The following is a 24149-nucleotide window of genomic DNA, read 5'->3' on the forward strand; positions in this document are numbered from 1 at the left end:
GAACAAGACTGGCACTGTACAAAGGTGCAAATACCTTTAAAAATAAGAAAACCTCGTACTTAAATCTGTCCAAACTGATGAGGGAAAAACTTAAAGGTTTCCTCCTTGTTACTTACTATGGGTAGGTTCTACGTTTAAATTATATTTATTAATTTAGCTGATGCTTTTCTCCAAAGTGACTTACAATGTTAAGTTACCTACAATTGCTTACCCATTTATGCAGCTGGGTATTTTGTAATACAGTTTTGTTCTTTGGCCTTGGGCACAAGCTGTTTCTGAATGGCAGCCCCACAATAAACACCAGGTTTGAGAAACTCAAGCCATACAGTTTTTGTTGAGACTAGGTCACAGAGGTATTGATAATTTTCAAGGCTGTTGTTTTGTGGTTTTTTTAACAGCTGTCTTGATATGTGTGTGTATACCCGTCAATGAAATTCAGTTTGCAGCTATTGTTCCTCTTTCCTGGGGTGCAGTGGCACAGCGGGTTTGACTGGGTCCTGCTCTCCGGTGGGTCTGGGGTTCGAGTCCCACTTGGGGTGCCTTGCGACGGACTGGCGCTCCATTCTGGGTGTGTCCCCTCCCCTTCCAGCCTTGCACCTGTGTTGCCGGGTTAGGCTCCCGTTTGCCGTGACCCTGCTTGGGACAAGGGGCTTCAGTGTGTGTGTGTGTGTGTGTGTTTGTTCCTCTTTTGTAATGCAACTGTTCCTGTATCATTATGATTTTGAGTTTTCTTTGCACATTAAATACACACACACACACACACACACACACATTTTCTGAACCGCTTGGCGTCCCGTCCTGGGTGTGTCCCCTCCCCCTCTGGCCTTACGCCCTGTGTTGCCGGGTAGGCACATTAAATAATTTTGCACTTTTTCTTAACTATAGTACATTTTGCAGTTGGTCAGTGACTCACTGCAAACACTGTTAGCTGACTCAGGTTGCTTTACATATTTGAAAGTGTAGGTTTTCAGAACCCTTTCAGGTAGTGTGTTAGAAACACCTGATTCCTGTGTAATGAATTTCAGTGCTGTATGGGGGAAACATCTGACTGAAATACAAAAGGGATGAAGCAGCTAAATAAGGGCAGTCACACACAGAAGGCTACTAGACACCTATAAGTTTGAAGTGTAAATTTGTGATGGCTGGGGATCCTGGACTGATACGTTCTGTATGTGCCTCAGAAGTAGGATCTGTGAATTCGTGAATTAATAATGTGTGAAATGCAATTTAAAGTACATTTACTTACTTAGCGGATGCTTTTTCTCAAAAGCAACTTACAGTTATCTACCCATTAATACAGCTGGGTAATTTTTACTGGAGCAATTTTAGGGTAAGTGCTTTTCTCAAGGGTGTTATAGGTATGAACTTCTAGGTTGAAAGGCAGCAGCACTAACCACTATGCTAGCAATTGTCCCTGGAGTTGGGTGTTATAAATGAATATCTCAGGAGGCAAAAGTTTTGTTGGCTTCCAGTGAACCTATTCACTTGGACTTCATTGATCCCTTCATTGAGCTATCTCAGAATATTGCTCTAGGTGTCATATCTAGCAAAGACAGGACTTATGTGGAATTTAGTAAAACTAGATATATTTGGTACAGCAGTGAATTAAAATATCATCTCAGCTGGACATAGTTTGTTTATCCATCCATCCATCCATCCATCCATCCATCCACACTGGACACTGGGTGCAAGGCTGAGGGGGACACAACCTGGACGGGACGCCAGTCCATCCCAGCATTTGGTCTATTTCTGTCTTTAATTTTAATTTCTAAAATAATTCTAATTTCCATATGTAAAAAAATTAAAAGTTTTGCTTTACATTTGCGCTACAGCTAGTAGCGTAATGGTTAGCGCTGCTTTTGGATCCAAGTCAAGAGCGCAGGTTCGAGTCCCATCTCCAACTGTAGTACCACTGAGTACTCATCCTGAAGTGCTCAGTATTTTCCTGTTTAGTAATTCCACTATTTACAGGACTAGCGAGGTTGATGTAATTTTAACTGGAGAAATAAGACTGAAAACAAAATAATCGAAAGTATGAAAATATGATTTCAATAATTCACTCACAACAGCCACGCGTAGAAAAAAAAACACGGTGTATTTGGGCAAATACGTTTGAATGACATCAGCGACTGACCAATTCCGAGTCAGAAAGACATTTGAGGTCACCGATTATGTACCAATCCTATGCAAAAGGGCGGGACGAACTACCGGAAGAGGGCGTTCTAAAAACAGATTGAGACTGTGTAACTAGGCCGTTTGACTGAGATTCTCATAGGCGACTCAGGGAAAAAAAGATATATAACCATACATACACTTTTTGTTTTGTTTTTTTTTTTTCCCCTGAAATTATTAATCGAATATTAATGCCGAAGTTCTGTATGAGCCTCTATTGTGTTATCATTTTCGCACAGTGTTGTGCAGAGTCCGGAGGTGTTATTTACGGAGAGGGCGGATTTTTCGAGGCGTTTTTTACGTAGCTAAACATGCTGCTAGCGTATTTAGGCTTCGTCTGTATTTAATTTTTTTACCCCTTCGTTGTCCTGAAGAGAAGACACAGGGTCGCGTGAGTTCCGGCGACCGTCACCGAGTCGCCTCATCGCGACAGGACGGTCACGTACGCCTTCGACACCGTATGAATCGGGACAGCGTGGGGTTTCGGAGGGCCGCTCATTGTCCCGTTGTTGTTGCGGGATCGTGTAGCCCCGTCATCCGGAATCGGACAGCTATAGTGAGTGAAGGGAGTTTTAAGTGAATTCGGCCGCACGGGACGCCCTCTCCATTAGCTCCTCAGCTATTTCCCATAACACCCCGCTTCGGTGAGTATTCGCCGGGCTCTCAGTACTGTAGTAGTAGTGTGTCCGTGTGTGTGTTGTCTCCGCGCTGGCAGTCGGCCTCCAGAAGCACTCACCGGAGGCTGTATGGAAACTAATCATATGACTGAGCGTTTTTAATTTCGCGAACACGCCGGAGTGCTGTTTTGTTGTTCAGAAATATTGCGGGTTGATTAGTTTTTTCGAAGGCTGCTGCTGGTGCTGTGCTGTCTGTTCCCTCGTGCCGTGAGACTGCGGAGTGGAGTGTTCGTGAGGCGACGAGGGCGGTTATATATTAATAATATTCTGGTGAATCAGTTATGGGGAGGAATAAGTTTAAGACTTGGCGAGAACTGAAAATATAGGTGGTGGGTGTGCCTTCTGTTCCTAACCCGAGTGAAGTTTGCTCCTCCAGTACAGCTGCTATGTGCGGTTTGCCAACAGGCAGAAACCTTCTTGGTCACGCATCGTCGACAACAACACTACTCACTCCACACTTTTGATTTTTTTTTGTGGTTTTTTTTCTTCTTTTTTTAATGTGGACAGGTCAATTTTTTTTTTTTTTTTATTATTAAAGCAAGTGACCCGATAATTTCCAGAAAAACTTCCACCTAAAAAGTGGGCAGATTGAGTCCAAAACCAGTTCCCCGATCCGTAGTTGTAATCATGATGTTGAGGGAGTCGCAGGGGTTAAATATCCTCGCGATAAATGACAGGATTTGTGCACAAAAGTGAACTTCTGTACATGGAAGCATTGGAGGGTGGCCCTGGTGAATGTTTTAAACTTCCTTTGAGTGCATTTGACCGTACAGTTGATTTCCTGATCTTGGTTCCTTGGATGCCCCCCTGGCCCTCGCGGTTCACCTACCTAACTGGGCCCCTCAAACAGAACCGGAAAACTGTACAATTTGCTGTGTTATTTTTGTTCCATCAGGAAGCGTCCCATTATGTCGTGTACGTTTATGAAAAAGTTATTTGCGTGACAACTGCCTGTTGTCAAGTGGAACTGGCAACCTTGATTGCTCTTCTCTGGGAAGAGTCTGCCCACATCTGACTTGCTTTTAAAGTAATTTTTCTGTCTGGTGAAGGCATTTAATTGTGTTCACTTCCAGTCAACAGTGGCATTAGTCTGATGTTGTGCTGAAGCATTTTGTCTTGATAGTGGTGCTGGGATGCTTCGCTGCCGTGTGAGTTGTTGCCCCATAATTACTTACTTTTTTATCTGAACGGACTAGTTTTAATTGAAGAGTGAGCCTATATTCTGCCAGAGTATTTTCCAAGTTTGCCTTTTCCCAGTCCAAGGAAGTTTGCCTCCAGATTAGAGGCATTTAACTTTATGAAGGTTGTAAAAACTTCGATTTTCTTTAGCTTTTGTGTTCTGTGTTTACTAACGCCTCTGCAGGCTACCAAGAAAAAGTAGTAATTTCTTTTCTTTCCGCTTAGGTGTTCAGCTGCACCTACCTCTGTCGTCACTTTTTATATTTGCAAGGCACACCATCCATCCATTCATAAGGATCACCTGCCCACTGCTTGTGTTTGTGTGAGTGAGGGAGTGCTTGCGTGTGTATCCTGCACGTGGCACCACTATGTCCTCCATCCTGCCTTTCACCCCACCGGTGGTGAAACGGTTGCTGGGCTGGAAAAAGTCTGCAAGTGGCTCTGGGGGAGGTGCCGGAGGAGGAGATCAGAATGGCCAGGAGGAGAAGTGGTGTGAGAAGGCTGTGAAGAGTCTGGTGAAGAAGCTGAAGAAGACCGGCCAGCTGGATGAATTGGAGAAAGCCATCACCACACAGAACTCCAACACAAAGTGTGTCACCATCCCCAGGTAAGTTGCTACACCTGCGTTTGGTGCTGCCACTACATCTAAGCTTGACGCTGGTAGTGTTTGGCTGCAACTGTGTCTGAGTTTGGTGCTGTTGGTGTGCTGGGCTGCAGCAACATGTAAGCTTGGTGCTGTTAGTGTGTGGAGCTTCATCTTTGTTTGAAATTGTTAGTGTACGTGGGACTGAATTACAGTAGACCCTTGGAAGCTTTTAATTTTTTTTTTTAAATCTAGTAGCTTATGTGTGAAACCTTTTTGGTATTTCAGAACATTAATGCAGAAGTTCTCATACTGCTCTGAATTTAATCTGAAATTGCCATTAAGTGGCATTTGCTAACCTCTGTGTGCCTTATTGATGCAGCCTGGGGGTAACCAGTTTGTGAGCAAGTCATACTTGCACATGGAAACACTTCAGTATAAATCCATAATTCAGTAATTCATATAAAATAGACCACATTTTAAATTCAGGATTTTACATAAGATTAGTATTGATTCCAGGACAGTCTATGTGGCTGTCAAGTTATTTTTAATAGCAGATTAATGTAAAAGTAAATTTTCAGTTTTATTAATTGCTATAGCTACATTCTGCTATTGGAATGGTATGTCAGGGGTAATCATGTAATCTGGTGGCCAAGTTATTTTTAGATATGGTCCCATTTCAGAGGTGGTGCCAAAAGCCTTGATCTTACCTAAGCTACAAAAGGGACAGGACCTCATTCATTACTTGTCACCTCAGTAGTATGAAATTCAGTGGTTTTTTTTTTTTTTTTTTTTCCTCCCCCTTTTTGTTCCTTATTCATCGTGTTTTTGTTAACTTATAACCATGGCATTTAGAATCAATAAAGCCCTTTGTATTGTTTACCATTTCATTTTTTTCCTAGCAAGAGCCCAGAAGGCACCATTTTCAGTTGTTCTAATGTAACTCTCTGACAAAAACTGTACATCGGTAGTTCTTTGTTTGATTTCTGTATTATAAATATTTTGGTCCCTGACTTGGATGTCTCCACTGTGGCTCATCAGAGTGCTCTTTAAGGGAAAAATCAGAAAACTCTTGTCGAAATTATACAAAGAGTGTTTGAGTTATACTAGAACTACTGAAATTGAGTTTGATCCTTCAGCGGAACTTGCACAACTGTCCCCCGCCCTCATTTTCCATCTTTGTGCATGTTTTTCATCATTCATTTAAAGGAACTCCCTTATTTGAGGAAAGTGAGTCGAAGTGAGACGCAAATCTCACAAACCGACAGAGCTCCCTCCAGTAAGAGAGTCCTTTCTCTGAGCTTGAATCCCATTTTTGTATTTCTGATTGGTCCATGCCCCATGTTTATCATTTTGTTTTCTTTTGTTTTGTTTGTGTTTTGATGTCCTGTGCACAGCAATTGCTCTGAAATGTGGGGGCTGAGTACATCCAATACCATAGAGCAGTGGGATACCCCAGGCCCTTTCAGCTACACAGACCAAACCAGGTGACTATCCTCAAACGGGGCTTTCATGGGGAAGCTATTGAAGTATGTTTGCCTATGGAAACTGGATCCATGCAAACTACACAGGAATACTTTATTAGTGTACCACTTCTTAATTTACTGTTTCTGTATTCACTGCATGCAGAATGAATCTTATAGTTTTTAAACAATGCATTTTGGAGCTAGGGTGAAAGACGAATTTAGGTTTTGGTCATAGTATGTTAAAGCTTGACTTCAGGTCTCTAAACTGCTGCAAATCACAACTTGTACTTGTATCGCCTTACTTTTTCCATTGGTAACATACTAGTCAGATCCTGTAGCCAAGTTGCAATTTTGCATTGGAAAGCTTTTTTTTTTTTATTTTATTTTTTTTTAAATTACACAAAATTAATTCAGTCCTGTATCAATCCTGAATTTTATGACAATTTCCACTTTATACCATGATAAAATATTTTTGCCTTGGATGAAAGTCTTCTAATATGCAGAACCAGTAGTTATGTGGTATGGCTATGCTTTTATGTATTGTCTACAAAATACTACAGTATCTCATCTCAGGATGTTTACATTTTTTTTGGCGGGTGGTTTGTATTCATAGTAACAACCAGTAATTAGTTAGTGGCACCTAGCAATGTTGCAGGTTAAGCAGGATGAAAATGGGTAAGCATGGATAATATGTTACTTAAGCTAATAGTTCAAAGTAAAATATCTTACAGAAGTTTAGGTTCTGAGTCTAGAATGTGTGTTAGTGTCTAAGTAGAAGTTGCTAATATTGAGGATTATATTAGGCACGGTAGCTAATTGTTAATCATTGTGGTATTACTTCACATATTGCAAATTGCGAGGAAATTCAATAGGATCATGACTTAATGTAATCATACCAATTTGAAACGTATATAACAACATTTGATTTGCCTTTGGCCGGCATAGGCTTTATTATAGCCTTTTTCTGATCTCAAATTTATGAACAGCTGTACATACTTTTTATTAAAATTTAGCTGAGGTGTGGTAGAGGCTTGTTGGAATGGATCATCACAGTTTGGCAGTCTGAAATGTTTTGGTATGTTTATCTGGGTCTTAATTGACTGTTGTATGTAACGTATTCTCATGTCCCTTCTTTCCCCATTATGTCTACATAAATCCTTTGTTGCTTTACCTTTCCTTCTACCCTCTGTTCTACTTCCCTCTTTCTTTATGCTTCTGTTGCACCCTGTTTCTCCCGTCTCCTCCTCTCCCTATTTCTCTTGCTTTCCTTCCTCGCCTCCTCTGTGCCAGGTCCCTGGATGGGAGACTGCAGGTGTCCCACAGAAAGGGCCTGCCCCACGTCATCTACTGCCGTCTGTGGCGCTGGCCTGACCTGCACAGCCACCATGAGTTGCGTGCCAGTGAGTCCTGCCAGTATGCCTTCCACCTCAAAAAGGATGAGGTGTGCGTCAACCCCTACCACTACCAGAGGGTGGAGACACCAGGTACTGGTGCAGTATTGCTAAAGATGGAGGGTGGTGGGATGTGGCGAGTGGGCACTGGTGGAAAAACTTTGACAAGTGATAAGTTGAATACCCTGCCCTGAGAGGTCTGTCTCACTGCCCCCAGTCCTGCCACCTGTTCTGGTGCCTAGACACTCGGAGATCTTGACGGAGCTGCCGCCATTGGATGATTACACTCACTCTATACCTGAGAATACCAGCTTCCATACTGGGATTGAGCCCCCAAACAACTATGTACCAGGTGCGACCACTGCCCATTACTACTACTATTACTGTTACAGCTTGTTAAATGTTTCCTTGGCCTTAAGAGGTACACTGCTTCTGCTAATACTGCTATGAAGAGGCTCGGTTTATAGTTCAACAGACTAAGCAAGTGGCTTTAAATTATCGGCAAAGTGATGACTTGGTATGTCTGCATGATGGGACATTTTCAGTCGTACGGGGTAACACTTCATTTCAGTGTGGACTTTGTGAAGTTGCATAGGGAGGATATCTGTGGACTGCACAGTGGGATCCTTATGGAGAGAAATGATATGTGCAAAGTATAGTGAGTGTCTGTGCAGTCAGTTGCAAGGTGATAATGTTTCTCTCTCTGTAGAAACCCCACCCCCTGGCTACATCAGTGAGGATGGGGAAACTAGTGATCAACAGATAAACCACAACATGGACACAGGTACTGTTCAACTTGGCGGTCATAAAAGCTCCTCACATCCTATACCAAGTATAGCAGAAATTCTGTATTTTAACCCTTTCAGCTTTAAATATTGGAGTTTTATTACAAATATATTGATTACTCAGGAATGCATCCTAAATATTTGAGGATAGTTGGGTATGTTGATGTTTAGTTAATGGCTTTTTCAGCAAAGTGCGTTGATGAAATAAGATGAACAGGAAGCATTTTGGAAAGGAGAAAGAACTGTCATAGTTCAGTGGATGCTGGAACCCTAAGGTGTCGAGCCTGTGTACAGTGTCATAAAGGAGAATGAGACTTTCAGATTGGCTGTTATGTGAAATTCTTGTATAACTGAGCATGTATTTTAAAATTACTTAGCTTTTTGGTAACTGAACATGATTTTTTTTTTTTGTACAGGTTCTCCTGCGGAACTGTCCCCAACTACACTTTCACCTATCAATCACAGTCTTGGTAAGAGGACAAAGCTGTTTGCAGCATAAAGGTTTTTCACCAGATATTTTTTTGTTGTAATTAACTTTTTAGCTATGTACACCAGTGTTCAAATGTTTTGAATCGCCCAGAAATTTTTCTGGTTTTTCAAAGAATTAATAGTATTTTTTTAATCAAGGTACCATTAAATTAATTTTAAAATATAGCCAAGACATCATTACTAATGTTGCAAATGGCAATTGCTGCTTGAAATTGCTTATTTACATATGACTGCAAAGCCCATATTGTACATATTTATATTATGTTGCTAGATCATAGGGATCATTCTTGAAACTTGCCTCTGTTTGCATAGACTTAGGAGACCTGCTGTCTATTGCATCTCTCACCCTAATCAGACCTTCAGCCGGTGACCTACTCGGAGCCAGCCTTCTGGTGCTCCATCGCCTACTATGAGCTTAATCAGCGTGTTGGTGAGACCTTCCATGCTTCACAGCCTTCACTGACTGTGGATGGCTTCACAGACCCCTCCAACTCAGAGCGCTTCTGCCTGGGCCTGCTCTCCAATGTGAACCGCAACGCCACCGTAGAAATGACCCGGAGACACATAGGTAGGCCAGCGATACATACTTGGCCAAAAAGTATAGTTCGTCTTGACTGTTCTCTTCCATACTGTTTACGTTTGCAAAGGTGGTGTTTATGGAGAGAGGGGGGAAAAAACTGTTCCTTGAGCAATTGGAGTATATTGGCTCCTTAATTTACAAATACATTTGGGACTAGAAGTCTTGTTGCTTTTGTTTGCAATTCTAAAAATTATGACAATTAAGTTGCAAAAAAAGCTTAGTACAGACATTGATTTGATTGTAGATTAGACTTTGTAAAAAATTTGATATAGCTAAAATTTAGAAATACTGGGGAAGTTATTTTGAGTTGTAGAATTGGTATAAAATGACTTGAAATATGTTCTCTACAAACTGACTGAGGCATGCATTATGCTAACTTCCTACTCTCCAGTACTGTAAGGGTTTAACTGACATTTGACAGCCTACACAAACATAAGTTGCTCCTTTCACTACAAAAATATTTAAAAACTTTTCTTTTTAAATACATAACTTCTTTTTGTAACCCAAGGAGCAGGTATTTTTGAATAAATTCTTAAGGGTAAACTAGCCAATCTCTTCACATGGAAGACAGATTTTCCCGGCTCTTCCTAACCCAGGAGTGACAGGTTGCCTTTGTGTCCCAATAGGGAGAGGTGTCAGGCTCTACTACATTGGTGGGGAAGTGTTTGCTGAGTGCCTCAGTGACAGCGCCATCTTCGTTCAGAGCCCCAACTGTAACCAGCGCTATGGCTGGCACCCAGCAACTGTCTGCAAAATCCCCCCAGGTAAGAGTGGTTGAAGCTGCTGCTGCTCCTTCTAACTACCAAGTATTATAACCCTCAAAAGCTTAATACCTTAAGCGCTTCAGTTGCTCTTTCAGCTAAGAGTAAGATTATTAGCCTTGAATTCTATGAACAAATTGGTACAGTGGACAACACTACAACATAGTACAGCATATTTTTTTTTGCTGGGATGCCCTGATTTGCTGTGGTGTAGCAGCACTTGGCTAGTTTAGCTGTAGTGGTGCCCAGGTCTTGTTCTTTCGGGGCTCTTATGTTCACTTTGCTGAACAGCAGTCATTCATCAGCCTGCTAAAATATTCAATAACAAAACCTGCTTGATAAATCAGCAGGTTGGGATTTTGACTGTGAAATGATTAGGTAGCCACCCTGCATCCTGCCGTTTAATGTCAGATTAGGGGTTTCAATACAATCCATAGTGTCCAAACAAACGCATTCAGGTCTGTAATTTGGTAGAAGTCTGGATTAATGCATCTGTATAATTAACGGTTAAGCTTGCAAAGAAAGCCAGTTCAGCCCCTTTTTCCACTTCTCCTCCTCAGGCTGTAACCTAAAGATCTTCAATAACCAGGAGTTTGCTGCCCTGTTGGCCCAGTCGGTGAACCAGGGCTTTGAGGCAGTGTATCAGCTTACCAGGATGTGCACCATCCGTATGAGTTTTGTCAAAGGCTGGGGGGCTGAGTACAGGTGAGGGTCCTCCAGGGGTGGATCACAATGTTTGCTTAGTACAACAGATCAAATTGCTGATCCAGCCACACATTGGAGCTTAAATTTGGTTTACATTTATAGTGTTCTAGAATTCTTTAAGCAAGCCTTATTTTTGAACTGTTTTAGATAGTGCCAGTTAAAACTATTTACATACTCCATTCTTAAGTGTTTGCTTAGTCATTTAAGGTAATGGATTCACCTATTGTTCAGTTTACCTTCTGAGTTAACTGAAAAGTAACTATTAGTTTAATAGTAACCTAGTACTTAATTCTCCATGAGGACAGGGATTGTGTCCACTGGTAGCTATTTGCTGGTTGGCTTCAGTTTGTCCATATTGAGAAGTTCGATATATTTCTCTGCCAAATGAAGTTAAAATTAAGCTAAATTGTAGTTCAGAAGTTTGACTTCTGGTTACCAAATAATTTTACTTCTGGGAAGAATGTTTTCTGGGAAACACTAATTTGTTCCCTACTGGAATTTTTAAAGGATGAAGTAATGCAGATAAGTCTGTTTGGCTATATCAGAAAAGATAGGTGGGGAAAACATTTTATGTAATACCACCAATGGCAGGTATTCTTTTTAAATCCTGAAAACTTTGAAGCTAGGGATTTGTACTTTGCAAGGTGTTAAACTCTGCTGGTTTCTCCACTCAGACGGCAGACTGTGACCAGTACCCCCTGTTGGATTGAACTGCACCTTAATGGACCTCTACAGTGGCTGGACAAAGTTCTGACTCAGATGGGCTCGCCATCCGTACGCTGCTCTAGTATGTCATAATCTCCTCCCATGGAAACAAGTTGCCTGCAGCAGTCTCAGAAGAGAAAACCCCCCTGGCCTCACACCCAAAAAAAGTCACTGTTCAATCTGTGGCACTTGCTGACCAATCAACTTTACGCACCTTGTTTAAGACTCTCTGAACTGTAGGTATTAGGTGTTTGGGCGGTCCAAATGTATACTGATGTACCAGTTTATTCTCTCAAGGCTAAGGCAAGGACACATCTACTCCTCAGTATTACAGGACACTTCACTATGGGGGCTGTTAAGCCTTTTATGTTGTTCGGGTTCAGCTTTTTGTCAGCAAGACCAAATGGTTTTTTTTTTTTTTTTTTCTGACAGTGTTCAGATTTTTAAGGAAGAGGAGCTAATGCTAAGTTAAAAGAATGTCTGATATTCTTAACTTTATTTTTATGAAACCGCAAGATGACAGGCACCTCTTTTTCACCCACATTTTTAAAGTTTCCCTCGTTGAACATTACCATTTTTTCCCAAAGAGGTGTGTGTGGATTTAGACAGGCGCACTTATTTGAGAACAGGTGGGAATGTTGCATAGTGAAACGTGGCTCAGAATTGACAAGCCTGATTTGGACTGACTGCTTCTCCCTCAGCACTCATGGCACTGAGTGTTCTGTAAACGACAAGCCCAGATAGCGGGCTCGACCCAGTCTCGTCCCTGCTTCATTCTGAGACAGACTTCCCTTGGCAATGAGGATGTTTCCCATGACTCCTATCACCACTGTCTGATGCCCAGGTCTCCAGATTAAATATGAAGGATGGCTTATGGTATTGGTGAACTTCATCCAACACTGTCAATGTTTAAATTTTTCTTTTACTTCTACCTACTTTTTTATTCTCATGTATTTTTATATATATGAATATTTAAGATCTCAGTAGCTCACTTTTTATTAAAATTTAGTATTTTTTAAAAACTATGACCAATTTTTAAAGGAACAGAGCTTCTTAAGCTACAAAACAATCATTCCCAATTCTAAGTTTAAAGAGTATTTCCAATTGAAGCTTTTTGCCTTAGTGAACCCACTGCCCATGATATTGGGGAAAGAAAATAAGTTTTTATTTTTAAGGAAAAAGGTGCAATAAAGTGTTTTGCAACTAGACCTTAAATGCTTTTGGCCTGAGCTTTTTTGTATGAGGATGTCCCCCCCCGTCTCTTTTATTCAAGTATCACATGATGTATTTGGCTCTATAATTTCTGTTTAGCAATTTGAGAACTTTTTTTTTTTCTTTGACCTTAACTAGAAAGACATATAACGTCAGAGGTCCGACTGTTGTCGGAGTTCCCTCAGCGTGCATTGGGATGGAGAAGTGAGACAGTCTTTCGTGATATGCACCTGTATGTTTGACTCGTACAACTGACTGAATGGTCTCATTCTTTACATTTTAATGTACCTCCGACCTTCCTCCCTTTCCATTGTTCTGTTGATTGGTATTGCACTAGCGATTTGTTCTTTGTAAGTGCAACTAATTAGCTTAGATCTGGAGAACACAATGATGTGACCTCATGGTAATCCTTGTAAAGCAGTGACCACCTAGACAAAGCTAGACTGTTCTCCTAGCCGTCGACTTAGGAAAGGTTACCAAATAGAGTGGACGTTGAACCAGGCATATATACGTGTGTGTATATATTAATATTTTTAATCCTGGAAAAGCAATTTAGTGTGCTTGTTTAACCAGTAAAGGGATGTATTGGTTGAATGGTTAAATTTGATTATAAGCTCTTCAGGCGTGTTGCATATGCAGTCTTCATAAACACACTAATAAAGGTTTTTATTCTCATGAACTTTGTCCTCTTGTTGAACTGATGTATTGTGCCATTTCAGTTGTTTCAGACACAAATGTATAGTTGACAAAAGCAGAGATCTCTTAACCCCAACAGTGGGGGACAAAAATTGAAGTTAAATTTTAAATGTTACTAATATAATCACTTAAGTCAAATGCATTACTTCAAGTGTTTTGTCATACTAGGTGCCACCTTGGCAAACTAAAGTTGTACACATTAAAGTACATTCTGCACAGTAACAGCTCTATGGTCATGACAGTGCAGTAGGTATTTACCAAATCATCACACTGACCATGTCCTTCCCAGAGCAGTGGTGTCAGCTGACAACTGAGTTCTAAAGAGGTGGTCTTCTGACTGGATGAAGGGTAATACTTCAAGAAGGAAACTTCTGTTGTACCTTCTGTGAAGGTGAGCAAATGATCCCAAACTGTTTCAGCAAACATCCACTGCTGAAAACATGGGTTTCTTCAAAGTCGGCTCAGACATTGTAGGCTGTGCCATACTTTTGGGAGGTGGCTTCTCTAGTCCCATAAAACGATATGAGCACTGAGCTGAGGTGGGGCATTGTACTGGTCAGGGCCACATACAGCCAGTATGGGAGGGGTTCTGTGCTCCCGAAAGGCCACACCCACAGTCCATGCCGTGTCGCGTCCCGCACGTGGTGGGAAGCCAGTGAGAGAAACAGTAGCCAGGGTAGAGAGTGCCAGGGGGCCCCCAGTCTGCAGGTGCTGACCAGCAGCCACAGCGATCCACAGAGGACAGGGATCAGGGAGGAGCAATGCAAGGGGGGGCGTTGCGAGAGGTTCACAGCTGCCTGCATTTGCCCCACAAAAGGAAAACGGCACATTAGTCCATATGCAAATGTTCACGAGAGACAGGTTGGTAGTGATACATGTGTGATACATGTCGCAGATTACAATCCTTGGAAAAACAGCAGCTGAACCCAGCAACCTTTTAAGCATCTCACTGTGTAAATGCGTAAATGTAATCCTTAAACAAAGCAAAGGGATTAGAATGAGTATTAAAATAAGAAAGGGATATGCAAGATGGAATACTCTGAATGTTTACACATTTACAAACTTTACACTTGATCTGATAGCATCCATCCATCCAACTCTATTTGGAGTTTGCATCTTCATCTATGCTTGTGTTTGTGTGGGTTTCCACCAGGTGCTCCACTTCCTTTCCATAGCCTGAACACGTTTCAGGTATACTGGTGACTAAAACTGACCGCAATGTGCGTATACCTACATGAATGAGTGTGTGATTGCCCTATGATGCTGGGATAGGCTCTGGACCACTGCCGCCCTGCAATGGACAAACACTTACTGACAACGAATAAGTGAAAGGGCATACGGAGTGCAGCAGGTAGTGTGCTGGTAAGAGCTGCCACCCTTGGTCCACAAGAACCCAGATTCGATTACCGTATCCTGCTATAGTATCCTTGAGCAAGGTACTTACCCTAAATTGCTCCAGTAAAAAAAAAAGTAGCCTGCTGTATTAATGAGTAACTTGACATTGTAAGTTGATTTGAGAAGGCAGAAAGCTAAGCAGTTTAAATTAAATGTAAATTAATACTTATTTACATGGCCAATCCAAAGGAAGGGAGCAACTTACTTTGAGCGACAGAGATTGAGCCTGATAAAAATGGTCCAGGTCGATGACTGCAGCCAGGCATCCGGCAAGCATAGCTTCACACACATCGCTCGACTTCCTGAGCCCGATGACAATGGCCCAGGACCAGAGGCCAATGGTGCCATGGATCACGTTGTCTGCCACAGCGTGAAGCCACGTGTGCTGCTGGACATGGGGGAGCCGCACAAAGTGGTCTGCACAAACACAGAAAATGCCAAGGCCCAAGCTGCCGACCACAGAGGACAGGCTAAGGGTCTGGAGCAGCGTGTGTGTCTGTGTCATCTCCATGTCCGCTGTCACATGCAGCGTCGTAGAGTCACCCTGCAGACGAAGCGGTGGTTGCAGCTCCAGCGAGCCGAGGACCATCGTGGCAGGTCAGGGGTCCGACTTCCTGGCAAAGACAAACAGCAGTGGCTAACAGCCTGGACTTTTGGAAAAAGCAAGAACAGTGTTACATTATACAACCTGCAAGACTCTGGGCTTCTCGTTACCTCTGGGTACTCTGGTTTGCGACATGCAGTTCAGGTGGGCTGCCGATGCTAAATTGCCCATAGTGTGTAAATGGGTGAGTGTGTGTCTACCCTGCAACAGACCAGCATCCCATCTTCCCCTTGCACCCAATGCTTCTGGGATAGGCTCCGGCTCACCGCAAAGCTTCAACAAGCGGTTACTGAAATTGGATGGATGGATGTTTGCTTTTGCCTTAATGGAGCCATACAATTAAACCGTGGGGGGGCTGCTTTCAGAAACCACACACTTACCACACTGAAGAAAATGTTTTTACTGGTGCCTGAAAAATGCAGATCAATTACATGTTTTGATCACTTGAAGTGGGTGCGCACTTCTAGAAGAAAAAGTGGAATTTTAATGAAATTATCTACTTTGAAAATTTTAAAAGGATCAAAATAAATTTCTCCCAACTTGAGCCTGTAACCCTCTGCTTCTCAGGCGGGATTAACCGTTTATTTCAGGCAACATCTATACATGCATAAGGATTGATTGGCAAGTGGAATCAATGGGTTCTATACAATCCAGTTTACATTTATTGAGCAGATGCTTTTCTCCAAAGGGACTTCCAATGAACTCTATGTAGTGTTATGAGCCCACATACTTTATTCACCAAGGTGACTCACACTGCTAGATACACTACTTACACTGGGTCACTCATCCATACATCAGTTGAACACATTCTCTCTGTCACTCACACACCAAGGGTGAACCTGAACAGCATGTCTTTGGAGTGTGGGAGGAAACCAGAGCACCCAGAGGAAACCCACACAGAGAACACACAAACTCCACACAGACTGAGTGGGAATCGAACCCACATCCTCTTGCACCACCCAGGTGCTGTGAGACCCCCAGCAATGTAACTGGTGTTCTTTTATTGGTCAGTGATTATCAGTATTATTATTATTGTCATTAATAATAACAACAATAATAATAAGAAGAATTTACATATATAACAATACTATACACATAACACCATTAATATATTTATTGTTAACCATATTGTAACGAACCGCGTTACCGAAAGTTTGGGCGGGAAAACGTGTCTACTGTAAATAGTTGTATTGTGGGAAAATTGGAATTACGAGTCCAACCGCTGGGGGAATTTACAGGGAATATAATGGGGTGACTTTGCCAACGTGAAGTAGAGAAATCATGAAAGGCGCCAAGCAGATTAGCTTGACGTGTAGGTCCTTGAGGAAAAAGCCGGCTCCTCGGACCGAGAGCATTATTACGTTGTGTGTTGGTGTTCCAAGTTCGCCATGACGGTGCTGGCTGTGCCTTCTTCTTCTCCACATCATTAATTGTTAATAATAGTATTATGAAAAGTGTTCCCCAAAGCATCGAACTGTAATGGCTGTAAGGAAGAAAATAGTCTCTTTAATTCATCACGGCTACAGCGGTCGTCGACAGATTGCAGGTCAACAAGCGTAAACAAGTCAAACAGCAGCAATGACGACGCCTCGTGAAACTGGCTAATAAAAGACACGTTCACCTCCAGTTAAAGCACAGCCGTTGCAAATTTAAGCGGATGCTTGAATTTAAAAAAGCCTCGCTTTAGCAATTAGCATGCTAACTAGCACACATACCGAAAGAAATCTTTCAGCAGGAAATCAATGTTTTAATACTCGTCTCCGGCGTGGAAAAAAACCACATTAGATGCGTTCGTCGTGAAAAATGTGCAATGAACATCATCTTACGTGGATTACACTGTTAAGTTGAGAGCAGACCGCGCTCCGGCTGCGGCTCGTGAGCGTAGTTCCGCCGCGAGAGGGCCGCCATAGTACGGCCACCGGAACAAGCGCTGCCGCGCGCGGACACACCGTTCCCCTTATGGAGGTATAAAGCTGGAGCAAACACACCCGAGAGAAAGCGGGCGGACCGCCATAGATGCCTTTACATTAGGGCAGCAGGTGGCGTCGCATTTATCTACCTGAACCGGTTTCCTGGTGCAACTGGTGAGGTGTACCTCAGAGCACTGTACTTTCGTGTTACCCGATATGCAAATAATGCAAGTCACTTTGCACGAAAGAGTCAGCTAAGTAACAGAATAATAAAGACAAAGTCAGAAAAGTAACATTTAAAACACACGACGGTGAACCTTATGCAATTTGAAAGGTAAAAATTAGTTGTTCCTAATCACAAATTAAGTTTTTACACGAGTTAAAACTGTGTAGTGAAACAAAACAAAAGGTCACACCGGTGAAGTAAAATAAATTAATTTTTAGGCCAATGGGACCCAAAACACTCTGAAATTGCTTTGGGTTTTGTGTACAACTAATAGTATTAATTTCAAAGCTGGAGATTTTTTTTTTATAACTTAAATCCGAGTTAAACTGTAGAAGAAAACGGAAAATGTCAGCACTGTATGTTGCGGAGCCCATTTTACCGTGACGTCATAATCGACAAAAGAGCAAACACACGTTCTTTCAATTAATAGTGAACTTGTAATTATATATTATGACTTAGGATTCTGTAAGATCACTTTTCCTGTGGATTTTATTGTGGGAGGTCAAAATGATTTGCTCATCCTGTTAAAATATGATGCACTGAAATAATATAAACGCATGATTTCAGGGAGCTACAGGCAGGCAAGTAATGCTAATGTTACTTTAAACAATAGTTTAACAAAACAAAATAAAAATGCAGTAACTAATAAATACTTTTAAAAAGCGCTTAAACTACATAGCTTCACAGTTTAACCTCACATTTTATTTTAGATAAACCTTGTAACACTAACATAGGCAGATGAAATCTACATTTATCCAAATTACTGTTCCCCTGCAGGCTGATATTTCTGACGAAAGTTAACTTTATGGATTTGCTTACTGTCTGCCGAGTACATCCCACCTCTCACCTGAATTACTAAAGCTTGTCAACAGGCGTGTGTACATAGGCACACAAAACCAAAACTGAGAATTTTTGTCCCGGAAGAGTGGAAACAAGACAAAGTGCGGATGTGGTCACATTTACTAAATTTATGCATTCAAATCTTACTTCCTTTCAATAAAAAAAAAACAGGGGTAACAAATGTCATAATATGCAGTTCAAGACCATACAAACTAACCAGTGTTTTACAAGTTTTAAAGTATAACTATTTAAAAAAAAAAAAAAAAAAAAAAAAAAAAAAAAAAACTGTAGAGAAAATAGAAACATCAGGTAAAGGCATCTACTATATCCTGCTTGTTTTTGTTGAACAAACACATTCATGGATTTTGGAAGTTTCACAGTATCAGAACAAAAAAAGCATTAAACAAGTTCCACTGAGGTTTGTACAGTGCAATTATTACCATCGCTGCTGTACGCTGACTAAGCCTCACACCTAGCAGCAGCTTTGGGGAATGAATTCTTCAGCCTTTAGCTGAGCAGCCAACAAGTGAATCCTGACGGACGCAGCCCTCCGCACATCTCCAGTGAAGCTACTGTTTTGAGGTAAGAGCTGGCAGCACTGTGCAACAGTGTTCTGAGGAGCTCACGGTTCCATCTCACCACTTTGCGAGTGCGTGTGCCTGAATGGGCCCCGGTCCTGCAAAATGTTCAGCAGCATCATGGGACTACACCTCGGTCTTCTATGTCAAGGTCACCTGCAGGACCTCTGTCCCCCAGAGGGACAAGGTGCATCTGACAGTGCTGCAGGAACACTTGAAGCAACCTGAAGGTCCGCTGGCAGGGCTCGCAGTGGTAGACCCTTGCATCCGATTCAGCCCCCCGAGCCGAGCCCATGGAATGCTGGCACACACTGCAGGATCTGGCCGTATTCATGGGTTGGTGCACCAACTCGTGCTCCCGGAGGGAGGACAGCTGACTGAACACCTCCTCACAGAACGGGCAGGAGTACATCTCCTCCTCGCTGCTCTGAGGCTCGCTCTTCCCTCTGTTGTTTTTCCTGCGCCCGGGCTTCCGATGCACAGTCCGAGACCTCCTGCCTGCTTTGGCGTGTGTGCTGTGGTGCTTCAGAAGGTTGCCACGGCTGCGGTAGGCCTTGTTGCACTGCGAACACCGGAACAGCTTCTTGGCAATTTCCTGTTTGTTGGCCTTGTGGTAGTCCACTTTGTGACACCTCTTTCTCTGCAGCTGCTGTTGAGCGTGATGGGCCCGAACATGAGCCCACCTGGGCAGGTGGTGAGAGAACACTTTACTGCAGAAAGGGCAGGGGTGCACCCCTGTTCTTCGTTTCGGCAGAACCGTCACCATCCGGCCACGGTCCCGGGGCCGCGCTGGCCTGCTGTGTTGCTCTTTCCTGTGCAGAAGCAGGCTGGATGTCTGGGAAAAGACCATGTCACAGGAGCGGCAAGGGAACCGTTGCCCCTTGTGGTTCTGTAACCCTGCACCCGTCTCATCTGCCTGTGTACCAAAGCACCGGCGCTTATGCTGGTAGAGCGACGCCGCATGGCAGAAGACCTTCTCGCAGGAGGAGCAAGGGAACTTCTTGCCCCCCTGATTCCAGTACGTTACCTGAGCCAGCTTCCACTCCACGGGGTGGCTCAGTCGCTGGTGACTGGACAAACCCACCTGAGAGTTGAACGTCCTGTGGCATAAGGAGCAAAAATAGGGCCTTGTGGGGGAGGGGGGTGGGGAAGCATGGGGTGGTGATGATGAGTCCGTAGGAGATGACAAAGAGGAATGCGCAGGGCCCTGCGGCGTTGTAGGCTGAGCACTGACAGGTAGAACCTGTGAAGTCATGGAGGCGGGATTTGTAGCAGAAGGCTTAGATTGCGACAAAAGGCCTTCGTCATGTTGCGTTGTTGGTGCAGCCGGAGACGCGGTGGATGTCAGCTGAGTGATCTGAGGTTCCTCGGGTTCGGTAGGGTGTTGACAGCCAGCCTGCTGGTGGTGGAGCAGCGCCGGCTTGTGGCTGAACGCTCTCCCACAGGGGGCACAAGCATAAGGTCCCCCACCCTGCAGGTTTCGTCGGTGGCCAAAAAGTCGACCCTCGCTCCTGTCTGAACGGGCTGCATGCTGCCGCGGCGAGCCACCCTGGCTGCTCCACTTGTACCGTGTGGCGGCATGGATGCGGCGGTGCAGGTGCAAGCTGGACAGCAGGGCGAACGATTGGCCGCAGGTGGGACAGCGGTGCGGTTTGCGCAGGGCGTGTTCTCTCTGCTGATGCCGCAGAAGTACGGATATATCGGAAAAGCCACGCCCACACTCCTCGCATTTCATCAGGCCCACAGACATGAGAGGCTTGGAGCTCCGTTGCTCCTCTTGCGGCAATGCGGCACCCCCCACCTTGGCCAGCAGGCTGGTGTTCATAGAGGAATCAGAAACACTGAGTGCAGCTCCTCCAAGGGACCCTGCATCCATTTCTTCCACCCTAAAAATCACAGATGACAATCAGTACATTGACTAGCAAGTGTTCAATGCAGGGTTGTGGGGGGTCAGAGCCTGTGGTAGAAATATAAGGTGTGAGGCAGGGAGCACCTGGACAGGACAGAAATCCAGTGCAACACAATCAAACGCACACTCCCCTTCACGCACACCTACGCACATTACAGCCCGTTTAGACTCAAAATTCACCTGTGGGAGGGAACCAGAGCACCTGGAAGAAACCTGTGCAAAAACAGGGAGAACATGAAAACCACACAGTGTGAGCGAGCCTGGAACCCACAGCTCCCACCAGTGATACCCGCTGCGCCCTCGTGCTGTACAAGTAGAAATCAAGGTACTTAAAAAAAACAAGTGAACCCAACGCATTTGAAGTACTACAGTAAGTGGAAAAATGGCAGCTGTGTTTCTGACCCGTAAAGGAGACACTAAGTTCCACTGCTAAAGAAAGATTCACTTATATTTCATTTCCCACCACCGAATCAGTCCAGTCATTCTTTTTTTGCGCCAAAAAAACGCACGTACCGCAACTCGGCGAAATTCACTCCACGTAAAAGAACCGTTTCCCCCGTTTTCGCCGCACACCGACGAGCGCAACTAGGGGAAACTGTTTTCTTCGGTTCCCACGCTCCCTATTCGCTCATTTAGATGCGAACCCACCGCACTAATACTACTACTAGTACTATTATTATTATTACTATTTCTACTACTACTACCACCACCACCAGCTGCCCTCCCACTTCCTCCACGCATTCGCTCAAGCGCTCCGACTTTCGGGAGCACGTGGAGATCATTAAACTGCAATCTTCGTGATTGTACGTGGCTCTCCGCGAAGCGCGTCTCTCGGACCCGGGAACAACGCCTACCACAAGAGCCGCGCTTCACGCACACGCGCAGCGAACCCACGGAAGGTTCGCGCTGATTTCCCGTTCAAAGCTGCCGTCGGGGCTCAGGCACGCGCAGCCTCCGCGGTTTTTAGCCCAGCGGCTAGCTAGTAGCGCTACGCATTGGAACAAAAGTGTGGAGAATTCCATAAGAAAGCAGCAGCCACACGTACGATGCCAGCCGAGTTCACGGCTTTACAGGGTTTCCACTCCAGGCATCTTAGTGCAGTTTAAACACTGAGCAGGCAGAACTTACTGCAGCTTGTCGGTCGCTTCGGACAAGCATGTGTTTGCAGAACAGGTTATCAACTTCTCTTTGCGTTAAAAGTACTACATTTCCCACAAGCCCTTGGCGCCCTCGCAAGTAGCACGTGACTTGGGTGCCCACCATTCGTAACATTCTACACAACTTGAACGTTCTGCGACCATGATCTGTTATAGACTTTATCTCTGTTCAAATTTACATTCTGTCAACATGATATATCCTACGAACCTCATACGTTTACCTAATGCTTTTCTCTAAAAGCGACTTACAATTATTTACAGCTGGGTCATTTTACTGGAGCAGAGTAGCTTGCTCAAGCCAAGTAGTAGCTCAGCTGGAAGTAGGATTTAAACCTGCGATCTTTGAGTCCAAAGGCAGGAGCTTTAACCATTGTGCTCCCAGTTGTCCCATTTTTTTAAAAACAATTTTGTAAAGTAAACTCGGTGATAATATCGAGACGGAGTGTCCGAGTGATATCTCGTTCATTTAGGTTTAGACTCTGACTGGCTTTTCGGTGTCTGGTTGTTCTTCAGTTTCTTTTCATTTACGTTTCCCCGTTTTTCTGTCGTTCATTCTGTAGACCCATATGATATGATATTTGTTTCTTGTTCCATGATTGTTCTTCGCGGTCTTGTTCACACAATCACAATTCTTCTTTTGTCTACTTGTTGTTCAGTGATGTTTAGTTTTTAACGGTGCGTTTGCGTTCGGAATTGTTCACTCCCTGCTGTTCATTTGCTATTTTGCTGTTCGCTAACTGTTACTATCCGTTCATTTTGCTTTTCACTCAGTTTCGAAATGTCCGTTCAGTGCTTATTGCCAGCCGAGCCGTTATTTGTGAAACTGCCAGTGAAAAAAACCGCAACGCTGCAAGTGAGGCGCAGAGGAAAAGGGGGCGGGGCGGCATAACTGAGCGTGTAAACGTCACTCGTTGCGCTGAGCAGCGATTGGACCATTTATATGTCCGGGATAATTTAATTTTCAGTGCCTGCGATCGGCGAAAACAGTACTGTTTATACTCACGTTTGCTTCCGATCAGTTTCTGAACAACATTTTTAAAGATTGTTTTTGGTAACTCGGAGACATCTGAGCGGTGAGTGTCTCGGCATGTTGTATTATAAGTAAGAGTGTGGAAATCTGAAGATCAGAGTCTGTCCTTTGTCTGTCTGTTCACCGCTCCGCAATGAATGACTTTCCATGACGGAGCGTATATATCATATATCACATCTCACACGAACCGTCACTCGAACGGTCAAATAGCAGAACACAGACGGAGCTCAAATATTAGAGGACTCACCTGTATCCGTATGTCTGTTAGTATGGCCGTTTAACTTGAAACGATGACGTAACATGGACATATACCCGAAGGTTGTTGGTTCGCATCCCACTCGCGCCGTAATACCCTTTGTGAAGGTATTTACTTTGCACAGATACGGTCAGGATACCCTGCTGTTCAAACGTGTCAAAATGTGGCTTTGGATAAGGTAAGTGAGAAGTCAATGATAATACATCACCTTTGCCAAAGCGCTCTGTGAATGACATAAAAATATATGATGTATATTTTGAACATGAAAGCATTTGCCATGACCCACCACATGCGTCACAACAGCAGTCTTTCAAAAGATCCAAGATGGGTTTTCCTGTTCACTTTGATGACTGTGGCCAGGTATTAAGATAGTGTCCAGTTACTGGCAGCAGGTGGCGTTGTGGTTAGATCTAAACTGCTGCAGGAAAAATGTCCCTGCTATATAAATGGGTAATGCAGTGCAAGTAGCTTAAAGCTGTACATTAGAGAGAAAAGGCCACAAGAGAACCAAGTGCATGATGCTGTCCACACACACACACACTCATCCCCGTAGATTCAGGTACTGTCAGGTTTGCAGTGCGTAATCAGCTGATGATTAAACACTTAATAATAAAAAAAAAAAAAAAAAAAAAAAAAAAATTGTTGGAAGGTGATCAGGAATCGTCTATTAAGTTTTATGCAGCTACTCGTGATGAACATCGGTTCATATGGTGGAAAGAAACAAACTGTACTTAAGAATCACACGTCTGCATCTGTGCCTCTTTCTCCTAATGTAATGCACACACTGTATTTTCTCTGAGATGTATGTCGCTTTGGAGAAAAGCATCTGCTAAATGACAAAAT

General features: G+C 43.5%; 3 protein-coding genes across 9 annotated transcripts; 1 reads left to right on the forward strand and 2 right to left on the reverse strand.

Annotated features, from left to right (window-relative positions):
* Positions 1–2229: 2229 nt before the first annotated feature.
* LOC108938101 (mothers against decapentaplegic homolog 2-like) lies at positions 2230–12407 on the forward strand. Of its 2 annotated transcripts, XM_018758421.2 has the most exons (11): positions 2230–2816; positions 4254–4635; positions 6009–6098; positions 7368–7561; positions 7686–7820; positions 8178–8252; positions 8670–8723; positions 9098–9310; positions 9949–10086; positions 10644–10788; positions 11463–12406. In XM_018758421.2, the coding sequence occupies exons 2-11, from the start codon at positions 4397–4399 to the stop codon at positions 11584–11586; spliced, it is 1407 nt and encodes a 468-aa protein (XP_018613937.1). In that variant the 5' UTR covers positions 2230–2816; positions 4254–4396; the 3' UTR covers positions 11587–12406. The 2 variants fall into 2 exon arrangements, with proteins under 2 accessions (XP_018613937.1, XP_018613939.1); XM_018758423.2 differs by lacking the exons at positions 2230–2816; positions 6009–6098 and having other exon boundaries at positions 2844–4635; positions 11463–12407.
* Positions 12408–13630: 1223 nt separating this feature from the next.
* On the reverse strand, positions 13631–18404 carry LOC108938102 (transmembrane protein 267-like). 5 transcript variants are annotated; one of them, XM_029259422.1, is made up of 4 exons: positions 17227–17609; positions 16762–16883; positions 15002–15410; positions 13631–14198 (listed from the first exon to the last, which is right to left on the reverse strand). In XM_029259422.1, exons 3-4 carry the CDS (start codon positions 15383–15385, stop codon positions 13863–13865), a joined length of 720 nt encoding a protein of 239 aa, XP_029115255.1. In that variant the 5' UTR covers positions 15386–15410; positions 16762–16883; positions 17227–17609; the 3' UTR covers positions 13631–13862. The 5 variants fall into 5 exon arrangements, with proteins under 5 accessions (XP_029115255.1, XP_018613944.1, XP_018613941.1 ...); XM_018758426.2 differs by lacking the exon at positions 16762–16883 and adding an exon at positions 18384–18404 and having other exon boundaries at positions 13633–14198; positions 17227–17373; XM_018758428.2 differs by lacking the exon at positions 16762–16883 and having other exon boundaries at positions 17460–17609.
* Positions 18405–18673: 269 nt separating this feature from the next.
* LOC108938100 (zinc finger protein 271) lies at positions 18674–22070 on the reverse strand. 2 transcript variants are annotated; one of them, XM_018758419.1, is made up of 2 exons: positions 21992–22070; positions 18674–20840 (listed from the first exon to the last, which is right to left on the reverse strand). In XM_018758419.1, exon 2 carries the CDS (start codon positions 20828–20830, stop codon positions 19073–19075), a length of 1758 nt encoding a protein of 585 aa, XP_018613935.1. In that variant the 5' UTR covers positions 20831–20840; positions 21992–22070; the 3' UTR covers positions 18674–19072. The 2 variants fall into 2 exon arrangements, with proteins under 2 accessions (XP_018613935.1, XP_018613936.1); XM_018758420.2 differs by lacking the exon at positions 21992–22070 and adding an exon at positions 21377–21515.
* Between the last annotated feature and the right edge of the window lie 2079 nt (positions 22071–24149).

The sequence above is a fragment of the Scleropages formosus genome, chromosome 17, assembly GCF_900964775.1.
Source record: "Scleropages formosus chromosome 17, fSclFor1.1, whole genome shotgun sequence".
In the NCBI taxonomy this organism is placed as follows: domain Eukaryota; kingdom Metazoa; phylum Chordata; class Actinopteri; order Osteoglossiformes; family Osteoglossidae; genus Scleropages; species Scleropages formosus.

Bases quoted from the DNA above. Each gene is read 5' to 3' on its own strand.
- LOC108938102 (XM_018758428.2), bottom strand. From the start codon at position 15,385: ATGGTCCTCGGCTCGCTGGAGCTGCAACCACCGCTTCGTCTGCAGGGT. The intron at 14,199-15,001 runs GTAAGTTGCTCC...GGGCAAATGCAG, and splicing joins CTCAATCTCTGTCGCTCAAA to GCAGCTGTGAACCTCTCGCA.
- LOC108938100 (XM_018758419.1), bottom strand. From the start codon at position 20,830: ATGGATGCAGGGTCCCTTGGAGGAGCTGCACTCAGTGTTTCTGATTCC.
- LOC108938101 (XM_018758421.2), top strand. From the start codon at position 4,397: ATGTCCTCCATCCTGCCTTTCACCCCACCGGTGGTGAAACGGTTGCTG. The intron at 6,099-7,367 runs GTGACTATCCTC...CCTCTGTGCCAG, and splicing joins AGCTACACAGACCAAACCAG to GTCCCTGGATGGGAGACTGC. The intron at 8,724-9,097 runs GTAAGAGGACAA...CACCCTAATCAG, and splicing joins ACCTATCAATCACAGTCTTG to ACCTTCAGCCGGTGACCTAC.